The sequence below is a fragment of the Pseudogymnoascus verrucosus genome, assembly GCF_001662655.1.
Source record: "Pseudogymnoascus verrucosus strain UAMH 10579 unplaced genomic scaffold scaffold_72, whole genome shotgun sequence".
NCBI classification, from domain to species: domain Eukaryota; kingdom Fungi; phylum Ascomycota; class Leotiomycetes; order Thelebolales; family Thelebolaceae; genus Pseudogymnoascus; species Pseudogymnoascus verrucosus.
This window is the reverse complement of record NW_017263723.1, coordinates 32,149-47,081: the sequence shown is the minus strand read 5'-3', so window position 1 is coordinate 47,081 and position 14,933 is coordinate 32,149. Positions and strand designations below refer to the sequence as shown.

General features: G+C 49.5%; 7 protein-coding genes across 7 annotated transcripts; 3 read left to right on the top strand and 4 right to left on the bottom strand.

Annotated features, from left to right (window-relative positions):
- Window positions 1-138: 138 nt before the first annotated feature.
- Window positions 139-2,445, top strand: VE01_09874 (uncharacterized protein). Its single transcript, XM_018279281.2, has one exon. The coding sequence runs from the start codon at window positions 822-824 to the stop codon at window positions 1,815-1,817; it is 996 nt and encodes a 331-aa protein (XP_018125688.1). The 5' UTR covers window positions 139-821; the 3' UTR covers window positions 1,818-2,445.
- Window positions 2,102-3,341, bottom strand: VE01_09873 (uncharacterized protein). Its single transcript, XM_018279280.2, has one exon. It carries the CDS (start codon window positions 3,184-3,186, stop codon window positions 2,215-2,217), a length of 972 nt encoding a protein of 323 aa, XP_018125681.1. The 5' UTR covers window positions 3,187-3,341; the 3' UTR covers window positions 2,102-2,214.
- An 11-nt stretch (window positions 3,342-3,352) lies between these two features.
- RAD1 (ssDNA endodeoxyribonuclease) lies at window positions 3,353-5,349 on the bottom strand. The gene is made up of 3 exons (XM_018279279.2): window positions 5,065-5,349; window positions 4,460-5,012; window positions 3,353-4,409 (listed from the first exon to the last, which is right to left on the bottom strand). The coding sequence occupies exons 2-3, from the start codon at window positions 4,629-4,631 to the stop codon at window positions 3,568-3,570; spliced, it is 1,014 nt and encodes a 337-aa protein (XP_018125638.1). The 5' UTR covers window positions 4,632-5,012; window positions 5,065-5,349; the 3' UTR covers window positions 3,353-3,567.
- Window positions 5,350-5,494: 145 nt separating this feature from the next.
- GCN5 (histone acetyltransferase) lies at window positions 5,495-7,130 on the top strand. Its single transcript, XM_018279278.2, has 3 exons — window positions 5,495-5,588; window positions 5,645-5,778; window positions 5,880-7,130. The coding sequence occupies exons 1-3, from the start codon at window positions 5,567-5,569 to the stop codon at window positions 6,924-6,926; spliced, it is 1,203 nt and encodes a 400-aa protein (XP_018125682.2). The 5' UTR covers window positions 5,495-5,566; the 3' UTR covers window positions 6,927-7,130.
- On the bottom strand, window positions 7,095-9,995 carry VE01_09870 (uncharacterized protein). The gene is made up of 3 exons (XM_018279277.2): window positions 9,071-9,995; window positions 7,493-9,005; window positions 7,095-7,444 (listed from the first exon to the last, which is right to left on the bottom strand). Exons 1-3 carry the CDS (start codon window positions 9,692-9,694, stop codon window positions 7,152-7,154), a joined length of 2,430 nt encoding a protein of 809 aa, XP_018125683.1. The 5' UTR covers window positions 9,695-9,995; the 3' UTR covers window positions 7,095-7,151.
- Window positions 9,996-11,441: 1,446 nt separating this feature from the next.
- XYL1_2 (NAD(P)H-dependent D-xylose reductase (XR)) lies at window positions 11,442-12,728 on the top strand. The gene is made up of 3 exons (XM_018279276.2): window positions 11,442-11,752; window positions 11,812-12,602; window positions 12,656-12,728. Exons 1-3 carry the CDS (start codon window positions 11,608-11,610, stop codon window positions 12,683-12,685), a joined length of 966 nt encoding a protein of 321 aa, XP_018125655.1. The 5' UTR covers window positions 11,442-11,607; the 3' UTR covers window positions 12,686-12,728.
- On the bottom strand, window positions 12,727-14,803 carry VE01_09868 (uncharacterized protein). The gene is made up of 3 exons (XM_018279275.2): window positions 14,121-14,803; window positions 13,171-14,049; window positions 12,727-13,111 (listed from the first exon to the last, which is right to left on the bottom strand). Exons 1-3 carry the CDS (start codon window positions 14,326-14,328, stop codon window positions 13,092-13,094), a joined length of 1,107 nt encoding a protein of 368 aa, XP_018125654.1. The 5' UTR covers window positions 14,329-14,803; the 3' UTR covers window positions 12,727-13,091.
- Between the last annotated feature and the right edge of the window lie 130 nt (window positions 14,804-14,933).

Here is a 14,933-nt window from a genome sequence, read left to right as displayed (position 1 = left end):
CTACCAGGCAGCTTCTCAATTGGGAAAAAAAGTCGCCCGACGTGTAGGGACCGGCCAATAGTAACAGCGGAGATTATAAATTTCGGGCCTTGGTTGCTGTAGGTCACTCTTGCCTAATGCTCCACTAAGGCTCTTACGCAACTGTACATATATACTACACCACTTATGACCCATTTATGTACAAGTACACCGCTGTATAACCGCATACCACAAGGTACTCGAATGTACTCGGCCACTCCATCCTTTTACGTGGAGCAACCGGAGTAGCCAAACAGCCAAACACCCTCTCGGCGCGAAAGACTTGCGGTTCACTCACCGTCCTTTGACCTCACAGCCACAAAAACCCTGAAACGCCCTCGAACTTATTCCTCTTCTACTGCAACCTCCCAGTCCGATACACTCATTTCCAGTTTTGCACAACACAGGACATTCGGAAACACACTTGGCCCAAACAATTTCGGGCCTTAAGAGAGCATCTAATCCGGATCCGGTTCCTATCGTTGGTGGCATCTCCTGCACTTGGCGCTGAAAGAGCATTCCAACGGGGATCCTGCAAATCTGCGTTCGCGAACTGGTAGTAAAATTACTACCTGTGCTTGCATGTAATAATCAGTTAGGCGGTTGGGCTGCGATATTCCCCCAAGTTTGAGGACTGCGCTGGAAGGACTGCACCGGCAAGGTGTCGTGCCACAACCGACGACCTTTTACAAAGTGAAACGCTCATCGACATCGCGATACGGTTATCAGACGGGATTCACCAGTTGTTACAGCCTATCAGTTATCACTCACCATCACTATCGATATCGCACGTACCAGCCAAGATGAAGCGACGAGCTATCGACGAACTCGTTTACGAGCACATGTTCCCTCACCCAAAGCCGACAGATCCTCAGAATTGGGCCAAATTTCTGGAACGACACCTCCTCACCGAGGTACGACAAGAAACGGCTTGCTTCTATGGCTCCCTTGACACCCGAGAAGCCCAGTATCCCGGCCTCGACTACTCATATCCACCCCATCGAATGCGCCTTTCCCGCTTCACATGGCACAGGCGGCTCTTCCGGGCTTTCGATACTCTCAAACTGACGGAATCGGAGATTGCTGGGTTAACACACTGGGAAGGGACGAGATGGGCAAAGGAGCGGTTCGAGAAGGAGCAGAATATCAAGATTAGGGACACAACGGGCGATTGCATTCAAGATTGGGTTGACCCAACCGATACTCGCCCTGAGATGTCGTCACTGCCGGAGCGAGAAGCCGTATTCTACGAGTTTGACGAGGCCGAGGAGAACGAAGGCTCAGATGACCCGGACCAGATGGACGAGGATGGTGAGGAGAGCGATGCTGAGGTTGAAAGCGTAGGCGTGGAGCTTAATCGGCGTCTACGAGCAGGATTCAGCGACGAGGAATACGAGCAGTGGCTGAAGGAGGCAGCGGAAGCGGGGGGAGTATCCGTATTGCCTGGCCAAAGCCTTCCCTTGAGCAACGTGGCACCCAGCCAGGCGTCGGTATATACAAGATTGCCCCCGAGTATCATCAATGCTATACTGCAAGGCAATGGGCTTCGAAACGGCTCTGTATCTTCCACCCCTCGCCAAGAGGCCTCTACATCAGCGGCCAGCGCGGACAGAATCAGTAGCCCAAGTGCTACATCGCCTGTTGGAAATGGGTCTGCGCAGGTCCTAAACTCGATGCGTTCTCTTCCACGTATGAGTCTGACTGGTTCACGTCCCACACATTCCACGACAAACCGGGCTCCAGGTGATCGAGTCTTTGGCCAGAGTTCGTCGCGGCCACCAAATTCATTTCAGCGTTGAGGTTGTCAGAGAGTTCAGTGATTGGCGTCATATTGTGGGTTTGCACCGGCGGTTTAAATATGGAGTTGGGCGTTGCTTTGATTGCATGGAAATGCTCAGAACTAGCGTTTTACGTGCACTTGCACTATGGCATTTCATTTTTCGTTGCAACAGTTTGCTGGTCAATAATGTTGAGCAGCGCACTATATAAATGGGTTATGGGTTAGGCGTCCGCCAGAATAGATGGTTATTGAGGGCTACAAAGTTTAGCTACAGCGCAATGATATTTAAATAATAGATTTTACCACTGACTTCCCGGGTTTATACGTGAGGTTTGCACAGGAGCGTTACTCTATACAACAAACGACCTGTTCAGTAATGGGGAACAAGACAGCCACAGGTATTCAACCCACTTTGCCTACTGTAGAGCACAACACTTGCGGCGATCGGGCTGCTTTGCCCTCCATGCCTCGACGTCAGCTATGAATTTGACGTGCTCAGTGGATTTCGCAATGTCAAGAGCGGGGGTTGGATCCGCGCCTCGATCCAGCAGAAACCAGGCCAGCTCGCGCGTGTCTGTGTCCAACCCATAGGATTTAGCAATATAACAGATCGGTGTTCCCCAAAAACCACCCAGCTCTCTTCCCGGTGGTTGATCAGGAGCATTCACGTCGATTCCGACCACGTCAACAAGGTGGCGCACCATAGCCATACGCTCCTCATAGTTCCGTGCGCTTTCTTTTGCCTTTTTATCTTCTTCTTCGCCGCGGTTGGCTTCTTCTCCGCGGTCGGCCTGATAATGAGTAGTAGTTTCGATGGCGAAATGCAGCGGACGCCAACCCAAGGGAGCCCCTTTGGAGCGCAGGAGCTCAAACGTCGCTACAGTGGCTGACTGTGCGGCCTTTTCGAGTACCTGTTGGCATTTGCGATGGGACATAGTGATTATATCGTCCCGTAGTGGCTCCTGATCTCTTGGAAACACGCTCGCACCATGCTCTAGACACCAGGTAACCAGGTCGATATCTTTGACAACACTCCACATAAAGGGTTCGGGATCCGAGAAGCTATGTCCCAAATCATTGCGCGCATTAATGTCCCAGCCGTGTGCGAACAGGATCTCGAGGATTGGTTTTGTCCTTGGGCTACGCCATGCGACTTCTCTTGACTTTAACGCCTTTACATTTGCACCTTGTTTGATAAGATGCGTCAGGGCATTTGTCGCATTCTTTTCGACTGCGAGTGCGCAAAACTCATGAAGCAGCTCGACTTCGCTGATACCGTCAAGCTGAGAGGCCTTTGAGAAAGCCTGGTCCACAAGCGTTGTGTCGTCCTTCTCACATGCTGTGGCGGCGAGCGTCCACGTCGGTCTATCGCGGGAGTATAGTACCATTGCTATTAGTCGGGTGGTATATTATTGTAGATGGTTAACATTTATGGGCTGACTCTTTAGATGCTCGACATTTTAATCGACTCCATATATATATTAGGACGTGTTTTATTCACGCTCCCATGTTTAAATATTTATACATTAATATTTTATTTGCCGAAGTAATAAAAACCACTCAAATAAATGCAAAGACATGGACTAGGAAAGTGTTTTTTTATGTGATAAACGACAGGTGCCAGAGAAACGCCAAATATATGCTAGAATGGTAATTCAGCATCATTTAAGGTAATTAGAGCTATATCGTTGTTCCTCTGACCAGCCTTACCCCGTTACTCAAAGGACACGAGATATCATATAGCCACATAATCGTGAGACGGCTACACCCTAAACTTCCTCCCCATTATCATCATAATTATCCTCCTCGCTTTCAGTATCATCCTCATCCCCGCTAATAAAGGGCACGAATCTAAAATCAATAAAGCTTATCCCGCCTCCTTCCACCTCAATCATAAATTGCAATGATAGGACTCCCTGGCTGTCGCCGCGGAAGCTGACCTTGCTTGCTAGCTTCATGGCCTCCACAGCTGCTTTGACCATCTCGAACCTGTAATACTGCGTCCAATTCCGGCTGACCGAGAATGTCTCGAGCAAGTCCCTGCTCTTGCTGAACTCCACAGTCGTGCTGCCTAACGAGCCAGTAGCTGATAGTGAGAAGAACGGCGAGTTCGGCGAAGCGACAACCTTCAGTCGGTTGGAGGAGGTTGCAGACGTAGCTGTCATTGAGGCAATCTCTAGAAACGCGTCGTAGAGAAATTGAGCTTGCATGATGATCTTTACTTCTAACTCTTGCTTGTTAAATGGGATTTCATCTGCATTCTCTGGCTCGTAGGAGTTCAGATTGCACGTAGTAGTCACGCCGCATTCCTCAAGTATGACACGGAATGGTTCGCCAACGCCAAGGTAAGAAAAGCGACAGACTCCAGTCATACCAAGAGTCTGGTTGCTGAAGGCGGTGATTCTGTGTGGGCGGATACTGGTGGCATACTCGTCAGACTCCGGCTTGGAGAAACGAGACGAAGCCTCGGAGGCACCGAAAATCTGAAGAGTCTCGAGCAGTGCTGTCAAAGATACTTGGAACGATGGGGGTTCGGCCGTATCATTGTCGTCGGATGTAGGGGGGTTATATGTAAAGGACGTAAAGAGAGCTTTATCAAGAAATGCGGTTGCTGAAATCGTAAGTATAGACCAACTGAGCATACTCCAGTGCTGTGCATACCTTGCATGACGCGGCCCTCCTCCACGGCAAATTGAATCCCTTCAGGGGAGATATGAATTTGCACCTTTGGCGCAAAGCGAATACAATTAAGAAGTTGGCAGAGTTGTCTAACAGATGTAGATACTGCGTTGAATATTGGGACAGGGTCGTCGGTCTCTATTATGGCTGACATGGTGAATTCTCATACCACGGAAAGCCGCGAAGGAGTCAAAAGAGGTATCTTGATTCGCTAATCATACACTGCCCACAGATATTCTCTTCAAATGCCCTTAAGTCGTGGAGGGCATGCTATTATACACAGACGAGGGATCGGCGGGGGTATCTTCGATGACTTTGTCTCTTGCGCGTTCACTTCGCAAGCCAATTGATAAATTCTTGAGCACGATGAATCGCAGTCGGCTCTGGCCTTCCTTATTCACGCTCTTCCCACCCAATGGCAACAGCAAGCGAATCTAAACGTAGACGCCAACTGCACAGATCATATACACTGCACCGAAGCCGATTGCGAGGGCGGCCGGGACGCCGACAAGTGGGAGGTTTGTGACTGAGCGATCTAAGAATGGATGAGTAAATGAGTGAATTCTGGGTGTATTGGAAATCCCTACTCAAACCAAAGTATCCACTTAGTAATATGCCCAAAGCAAGCAACGAGAAACCGAGTGAGAACTGGCTGTCCTTGCTGATTGACGGGGCAAACTGATTGCCTACAGCACCTTCCCAGACCTCACGAAGCGATGATTGAGGCATATGAGGTTTGCCGATAAGGGATTGAAGCTTGTTGGGTTGAATTTGAGATTGGCCTTCGTAGGAGCAGTCCAAAGAAGGGCTGTAGAATTAAATCGACAGGTGCATTCGAAAGCCTGGCTGATGAAGGGTATGCGACGTTGATGTGAAGCTCCGAAGACACATGTACTACTTTACAGTGGGTATAGTACAATCACCATGTACCTACTCACGCTTGTCTATTTTGAATTTAGCGGCAGAACCGCATCGGCCTCGTCACGACCAGGACCAACCGGCGATAACAGTCGCGACGACGGCAATATCAAAGACAACAAGTTACAAGTTCCTTTGTGGCATGAGTATCAACATTGTCGCACTTTCGCAATGGGGCCTATGAAAGATGACAGTCAGTATTTACTCTAATCCTATCAAGCACCCACAAGTTAACGATGTGTACCTCAGATTCCAAGCGGAAAGCCGTTGACGACCCCACAACCCCGTCGGCGAACAAGAGAGTGAAGAGCTCGCACAGTGATTCTCCAGAGCCAAAGAAGATACAGGCACTGCCAGCGCATCCAGTGCCCTTCCCCGAGAAGGTGAGCTTACATACCCCCCATCAGGACAATGGACGACCCGAGTGGAACATGCTTGCCACCGTGCCGTATATGCGCAGGACCCCGAAGCTAACATCCTGAAGCCTGCAGTGATTGAAGAGCGAAATGGCGAAATTGAGTTCCGAGTCGTCAATAACGACAACCAGCGCGAAAGCCTGATAATTCTCACCGGCCTCAAATGTATCTTCCAAAAGCAACTCCCCAAGATGCCCAAAGACTATATCGCACGGCTGGTGTACGATCGAACGCACTTGTCTATCGCGATAGTGAAGAAACCATTGGAAGTTGTTGGGGGGATCACATACCGACCGTTCAAGGGAAGACAATTTGCTGAAATCGTCTTCTGCGCGATTTCATCGGACCAGCAAGTCAAGGGCTACGGCGCGCATCTCATGTCACATCTAAAGGACTATGTCAAAGCTACCTCGGACGTTATGCATTTTCTGACGTATGCTGACAACTACGCTATTGGCTACTTCAAAAAGCAAGGCTTCACCAAGGAAATCACTCTCGAGAAGCCTCGGTGGATGGGATACATCAAAGATTATGAAGGAGGAACGATCATGCAGTGCACAATGCTGCCCAAAATCCGATACTTGGAGATGGGTCGCATGCTGTTGAAGCAGAAGGAAGCAGTGCACGCCAAGATCCGCGCATTCAGCAAATCCCACAAGGTCCATCCGCCGCCCAAACAATGGAAGAATGGACCGTGCAAGATCGACCCAATGCAAATCGAAGCCATCCGGGCGTCTGGCTGGTCAGCTGATATGGATGAACTTGCCCGGCAACCGCGCCACGGCCCCAACTATAGCCAATTACTGCATCTGCTTAACGACATGCAAAACCACGCGTCTGCATGGCCGTTCTTGCACCCTGTCAGCCGAGAGGATGTGGCGGACTACTACGAGGTCATCAAGGAGCCCATGGACCTCTCCACCATGGAAACAAAGTTGGAAGCAGACAACTATGCCACCCCGGAAGATTTCATCAAGGATGCGAAGTTAGTGTTTGATAACTGCCGGAAGTACAATAACGAGACGACGCCGTATGCGAAGTCGGCCAACAAACTGGAGAAGTTTATGTGGCAGCAGATCAAGGCGATACCGGAATGGTCTCATCTTGAGCAGTAGACGATTACTACTTCCTGATATGATACCCTTTACTGCACGTAGTGGTGTGGTAATATTGCGAATTGGATGGCGTTTAGGGGGGAAACGGACTGGTCGGTCGATATGGTTGGGTTTGCGACAAATGCATCGCAGGGTTTCAGGAATAGATATTATAGCCTTTGCTTATCAAACGCGTCTCATGTCAATACAATGATTTTAATGTGCTCTTATTTATCGTACTACATATTATTGGCCACCCTCTTCAGTGCCCACTTCCACCTCTGCGGCCTCCAAGACATCTCCGCCGTCAACCCATACCTTTGCCAGCTCCTTCTCAATCTCCGCGTGCCTGTCCTTCCACTCTTGGACTTTGCCAATGTGTTCTCTAAGCTCCTGGAGCTCCCTCTCCACGTTCATCTTCTCCTTTTCTGTTCCGATGCGCTCATATTCCCATTCATCCCCATTCTCGCCGAGGCCGAGGGTGAGGTTGAACGTGTGGTATTTCTTTAGAGATGCCCTCGTCGAGATTGTAATCAAAGCTATTCGAGTTAGTAAAATGAGGATGGTAAACATGCGGTGAGACTCACTGATTCCTTTATCCTTGGCTGTCTCGTAGAGGACGCCCTCAACATCGTTCGAGACAGCGCTGGTGCCTTCGTCAATAAAGGCGTATCGGGGCTCGTGATACAACAATCGTGCAATCGCCATCCGTTGCTTCTCCCCACCGCTAAGCACATCTTTCCACTCCTTGCGAGTATCCCAGCCACCTTCGCGCTCTGGGAGATATCCCAAATGTGCCTCTTCCAGAATACGCTGGAGCTCACTATCCCTGCGACCCCGGTCCCTCATTTCGAACTCCCCATCAGGGTATATCACTTGGTCCCTAAGGGTCCCAACGCTTAGATAAGGGCGCTGTGGCAAGAACATGATCCCATCAGTGCCAACACTGCGAGGCTTGCTCACAAGGCCTCTGTATACAGGCCATAGCCCAGCTACGATCCTCGAGATGGAACTCTTTCCAACGCCATTTGCACCGGAGATTAGGAGGTGCTCCCCAGAGTGCACGATGATCGACAGGGAGTCGACCAGCTCATCGCCTCCATTGGGGAACAGCGATGGAGCTACTACTGGGACATTTTCCAGTCGTACTCCATCATAGCCCTTCTGGGTAGTACCCTGAACATCCGAAAGGGAGTATAACTCCGCGCTAGTCCCACGTTGTGGATAATATGCATTCGCCTCGACTCGGTGTAGGGTTGATATCAAGGTGTATACTCGAGAGGTATACCCTGCGAGTTCAGATAGATCCTTAATGGAATACATCATCCGTCCGCCCGCATCGGCAAGCGAGAGCATCAGGCGTTTGTTGGTGATAAAATCCTTCATTCGCCCTTGTTCTCTGCCTCCCTTGACCGTAGATTCGATAAGCTCTGCAGCTCCTCCAATTCCACCCCACGATGGGAGGAAGATAGGGAGGGCCGTGAGAAGATAGCCGTAAGCGCTCCAACTATATTTCAAGACAAAGTCTTCCAAAATGTTGTACCTGATTTTTAGGGTGAAAATGAGTTCCATCCACTTCTTCAGTGACACAAACTCCTTGTTTAAGAATGCCTTCTCCATGTCAGCTCCTCCGTAAAAGGCAACTTCTTCAGCATTGGCAATAAGTCGGGCGTGGAGCCCTCTGAAGTCGCCCTCCTTGCGGCCTTCTATGGCCTTCAATTTTCCGAAATTTGGTGATAGCTTTCGTAGAATTGTGGCAGTCAATATGTAATTGCTGAGAAGGCCACTCAAGGCTAGAGGTCCAAGTGAACAATACAGTTGGTAATTGAACACACATAGATCAACGAAAGGTTTCCCTAATGAGGAGTATAGCTTAGCAGCAGACGTGCAGAATAGTGTCAGATCTTGGGTAATGAATTGATCAGCGCTCTGGCCCACGCCGCCGTCCAAGTTGGAGAGTTTATAGTAGTTCAGATTGTCGTTCAAATATAGATCGTGGATGTATCTTGTAAGTCGTGTTCGGAAAGCTATGGAAACCTTGGATTGCATGAATTTAATCATGGCATTTGTATAAGAGGCTACCGCTCCAATGCCACACCACTGAGATTTGTTAGTTATTGTTTCAAGCCATTTGAAGGAGGTAGGCGCATGCGCGTCATACATACCTTGATAATGCCCAAGGTAAAAGACTTTCCGTGGCCCGCAACAAGATCTCGAACAATTTCTCCATCAAGTCTTGCGATAACCAAAGACAAGTACGTGCGAAGAAGTAGGAAAACGCCGTGGCTTAGCAAGAGGCCCGTCTCCTTACTACGCCACCTGGGTATCATAATGCTCAAAAGGCTCAGGAACTGGTGAAGAAATGCCAGGTTAAGACCGGGCTTTGCCTGCAAATGCGGTGTAGGCTGGCCATCTACCATTCCAGAGGCGCGCGGTGGATTAAGGAATAGCCGGCGATGAGCGTCGAAAGTCGTCGGCTTCGTCGGGTGAATTGTAACCTTCGATGTCGCGTCCCCGTAGGGTACGACAAGTGTCCTGGACCCATCTTTGTTCTTGAGCCCTGAATTCCTCCGTAGCAAGCGTCGACCTTCCTCCTTCTCAGAGGCCTTCTTCTTCCACCATCGCCGTCCGCCGGCTCCACTGGCAATAATTGACAGGAGGAGCGCAAGTGTTGCCAGCAGGCGCGTAGAGCGGGAGGTTGCCTTATATTTTCCGATGAACAGCTTCGTATAATAGGCGTGCAGGCGTTTGAGAGGCTCCACGCTCCTCAGTGTAGATTGTACAGCCATATTTGCACTCAAAGGTGTTAAACCAAGCCGGGTTGTTCTCAGCAATGCCCTTCAATTCGACCCATGATATTCTACCGCGGCCGTTTATGAATCACAGCAGATAGAAGCCTAACAACAAAGCAGCCTCTCTCTTATTCACATTATCCTCTCACTGGCATCTGGCGACAGGAGGCTATAGTCGTGCGCGTTGATAGTTTGTTGGGATTCGAAGACGTGTAGTTAGAGCTGTTGTAACCGGAGTTGGCGCTGTGCCGGGACGATCCATCATCGACATGTGAAAGGTCGCCAAGGCTCTAAGGCTATGCGGTCATTTTCCAGCGCACCGAGAAGCATTGCGCCCACCAAACACACTGTGTTATCTTAGCGTTATCGGATGATTAGTAAGTGATTATGTCATCAACAATCTAGGTGCAACTATTTGGGAAGAGTATTAAGGGCTTAAACACATGGTGACATAAGCTGGATCTTATATCAACTATAAAAGATCAGAGGGCCAAAAGGTCTCAAGGGTAAAGATATTTGAAGAAGGTAAAATCGCCGCTAGAAAATTAAATTAGAATCATCATCGACGCTATTCCATAATCATACGGGGGTAATTGTCCTTTTGCCCCGTACGTATGATTGTCCAACTCCCGGTTGGTTTGTCTTGGTCGGTGTTGTCCTCAATGGCTAAATCTAATTCGGCCACGGTGAAATATGAGCGGACAGCGGACAAATGGCGCGGGGAGTGAATATAGATCCATTCTTGCGAATCGTTGCGTATGAATCGCTATGATGATCAGGCACTTGCACGGGCACTTGCACGGCTTCCACGGAAGGCACTGCTCCAATGGGTACAGCTGCCAGGGTGACATTATCAAATTCCCCTCTCCAAGACCGACATTCATCCGATTAGAAACAACAGAATAACAGAACCATAGTATAGTCGTTTTGTCTCAGTATCAACACACACCACCTCGTCCCACTGTTCTGTGGAACGAGACCCATGATGCCCATAATTGAGGGTTGAGGGTAAATAGCCGCCGGGTAAATAGGTCGACGATGCTTAGACTCGTTGGGGCTCCAGTTGGCTCTTTGGCTCCTTGGCCTTGGATAAACACAATCGAGGTACAGTTATCAACCCTCTGGAGTACTCTGAAGTAGCATATGGTGCTCTGTGGGCGGTCTGGAGTGTGGTTTTGGCACCTTGACGTACTATCTAAACACTCGAGTCCGTATCAGAGTGACTTCGGGGTGACATTAGCCTGTTGTGATTTCTCTTTTACCCCCACCACCCCTCCGCCCCACCTGAACGATCATCTTTTACTGTGATTGTGGTAGAGCGGTAGAGCGGTAGAAGCAACTCCTCGATAGTATGGGATAGTAATGGGATAGTATGGACAAACCCCGCCACCCTCCGCCCACAGTCCGGCGAAATTTTTGGAGATTTTGGCCGGCATTGAGCGCATCATCTATGGAATCAGGAGCCCTATTCTCTGTCCTGGCCTTACTACAGGTCGAAATAGAAATTCCACCTCCACCCTTCCCCTCCACCCTTTGACCCCACCTATAGCATCCTCAAATCCTCAACCCCTCCTTCCGTCATTTTGCCAGTGACTAAACCCACCTGTACACTGGATGCTGCCTACCCCAAAAACCCTCGATTTTATTGCGCTTGTGGTCTTGTGTTCATTATTGATTGGGATATAAGCTTGGAGACGACGCCCTGGTCCCCATTTTGCCCTTCCTGATAAAACAGCCGTTGAAATAGCCTGCTTGCCCCATAGTGCTGTGAGTATACAACTTATATATACCACCTGCACCCCTCCCCTCCCACGAAACTGACATTCTGAGCAGCCTTGATCCTGAGTAGAGCGCCTTTTGTTATTATTTTTATACCCTTCCAAACAACTCTATAACTCAGTTTCGCAAAGATGCCTGTCCCAAACATCAAGCTCAACAATGGCTTTGAGATGCCACAAGTAGGCTTCGGCCTGTGGAAGGTTGGCAACGACACTTGCGCCGACACCGTCTACAACGCCATCAAGACTGGTTACCGTCTGTTCGATGGAGCTTGTGGTACGCTCCCCCATTCCGCCATTTTGGTTTGCGACAAGACATGCTAAGCCGACTTATAGATTACGGAAACGAGGTTGAGGCTGGCCAGGGTGTTGCCCGTGCCATCAAGGAGGGTCTGGTGAAGCGCGAGGATCTCTTCATCGTCTCCAAGCTGTGGAACAGCTTCCACGACAAGGAGCAGGTCGAGCCAATTGCCCGCAAGCAGCTCGCTGACTGGGGTATTGAGTACTTCGATCTCTTCTACATCCACTTCCCAATCGCCCTCAAATACGTTGACCCCAAGGTCCGCTACCCCCCAGGATGGGCTTTCGACGGAAAGGAGGATTACCAACTCAGCAACGCGTCCATCCAAGAGACCTGGACCGCGATGGAGTCGTTAGTTGATCTGAAGCTCGCAAAGAGCATCGGAATTTCCAACTTCCAGGGCGCTCTTATCCTCGACCTTCTCAGATACGCCAAGATCCGCCCGGCTGTCCTCCAGATCGAGCACCACCCATACCTCGTCCAGGAGACCCTCCTCAAGCTGGCTAAGGAGCAGGGCATTGCCGTCACCGCCTACTCCACCTTTGGCCCATCTTCCTTCCTCGAGCTCGGCTGGCAAAAGGCCGCCGATACCCCTCTTCTGTTCGAGCACCCTACCATCACCACCATTGCGAAGAAGCACGAGAAGACACCTGCTCAGACTATCCTGAGATGGGTCACACAGAGGGGATTGGCCATTATCCCCAAGAGCAACACCCAGAGCAGACTGGAGCAGAACTTAAATGTTACCGACTTCAACCTCGAGCAGTCCGAGATTGACGAGATCTCCGCCTTAAACAAGAACCTCAGGTTTAACAACCCAACTGATGTATGTGCATATATCCACCTTACAAGAAAAGTAGCTGACATGGCAATTTTTAGTACCTCGGCACCCTTCATATTTTCGCGTAGATGGGCATGTAGACAGGATTTATCAACAATACATATTATAAAGTTATCTCTTTGGCAGCTATGGTCCATCCTGATGCCCACAGTCTTCTGTTGGGTGCTCTGTGACTGTTGATACCCTCGCCTTGAATGTATCAGAACGCACCGTATGAAACGATCGCATTATCGTCATGAGGAACTGACACTTCAGTGTTTGAAGTCTCCTTTACCAATACATAGTGACATGTTCTGGTCTTTAAATCATACACTTCTTGAAGTCCCATTCCCCGTAATTCAGGCTCTGCTGCGGCTCAACTTGCAAAAGCCACAAATACGTCCTTCATCATCTTCAGCTTGGAACGAAGCCATTCTGTGAAATGAAGCGTATCTGTGCTCGGTGTTGTGATACTAGCACATGGTATGCAAGATCCTATGTTACTCTCACAAATGCTACGTAAATGTTAGCTATGGTGCTGCCGTGTCGTGCTGTTTGGTCTTGGGATACTTACTAGCGTCAATCTGTTGTATCTGTGGTAAAGCCAGTCGAACCTTGTTCCTGTACAGCGCGGGTTGCCTCAGCTGCACGGGGTTGCCCTCAAAGTATACGGTGGTCAGCTGTTTCTTATCAGCCAGCTCCTTCTCCACGTCCGCAAAGCTATCAATCTTATTGTAGCTTGCCCAGAGTTCCTCGAGCTGCTCCAAATGTCCTAGACCAGCCAGGCTGGAAACAGTGTTGTTGCTGATGTCGAGCACTCTTAGTTTAAGATTTTTCTCCAGGCCGGAGAGGGAGCTCAGAGCATTGTTGGAGATGTATAGTTCTTCCAGGGTTTGTAGATCTTCGAGGCCCGATATCTCGCGGATTCTGTTTGACTGGATGCTGAGAATCTTCAATGATGACAGTGACGACAAGCCCTTCATCTCTGTAATCTTGTTCTTCCCAAGCCACAACTCCTCCAGGCCAGTGAGTGTATCGAGGTTCTGGATTTCTCGTATTCTGTTCGCAGCAAGCTCGAGATTTCGTAGTTGTGTCAGGCCGTCAAGGCCCTCGATCGTACTGATCTTGTTCTGCACGAAGTATAAATCCGTCAATTTCGTCAAGTGGTTCACACGTTTGATATGCTTGATCTTGTTGAAGCTCAAGTCCAAGCTGGTGAGGTTCGTCAGGTCTTCCAGGCCCTTGATGTGTGATATTAAATTGTCATAAAAGTCCAGGTCTCTCAGAGTTTCCGCAAGACTCGAGAGCCCTTCGATTTCCGTGATAGCATTTTGTCGCAGGCAAAGACGAACAAGCTTCGTGAACCTATCCAGGTTGAGAGAGGGGACTGAGGCGACTCGTGAATGTATGCAGTCGATTTCCTCCACATCGGATGGCTCGTCTTGAAGGAGATCTGTAGATACCCGGTCAGTATGTTTGCCTGCATGGCGACCAGAGGGGCGTTTGTGGTCTCATCTCACATACCCTCATCTGGGCCGATCTGCTCCCCTGGTAGGATGTTCTCCTCGTCAGAATACTCTGGGTCGGAAATAGCTTCTGGATTTGTCATAACCGGACGCCTTTCAACGCGTAGCTTGCCATCCCATCCTTTGCTGTCCCTCGGAGACTTGGAGTGTTGGTCGTCGCCCTGGGGAGCTTGAGGAGGGGTACCTCCCTCAGTTATTTCCACCATTATCGCGGATGGCGGGGATGTGATGATTGAAGCCAAGGATCGACGGGTCAGGTAATGTGGCAGGAGTTTGCGACGATGCACACGTTGGATGAATGACGAGTCAGATTCTTGTCGTGATGTGGTATGTAGCTCGGTGAATGAAAGGGCAATGGTGCGTTACTTTAAGGCTCTGGTGGTGGTTTTACTTTGTAGACATTTGATAGGCAACAAGAATTACAGCACAATTCCTCACAACGCCAACGCCTTGTTACTCAGCTAGACTCTGTGCTTATTTTCTACTCTTCTGGTTTCCTTGCTTGAGTCCATCGACTATTATTTCCTATCTTTTATATTCTTACAATTTCCTTCTGGGCCTCATTTCCGTTGGTCCACTAATTATCAAGTTTGCTGGTGCAACCACCAGTATCTTATGGTGCCAGTGCGTGCATACGGTAACTGTGACTTTCTGCCGCACTGTCACATTCTCGGACCAGATCTTACCAGACTTACCAGGTTTACCAGGGCTACCCATGTCAATTGCGAGATTCTGTTGACTCACGGGATCAGGCGTTTGGTTCGCGTAAAGTGGTTGCAGCCAATTCAGGCAAGACGCGTTATCCGGCTCC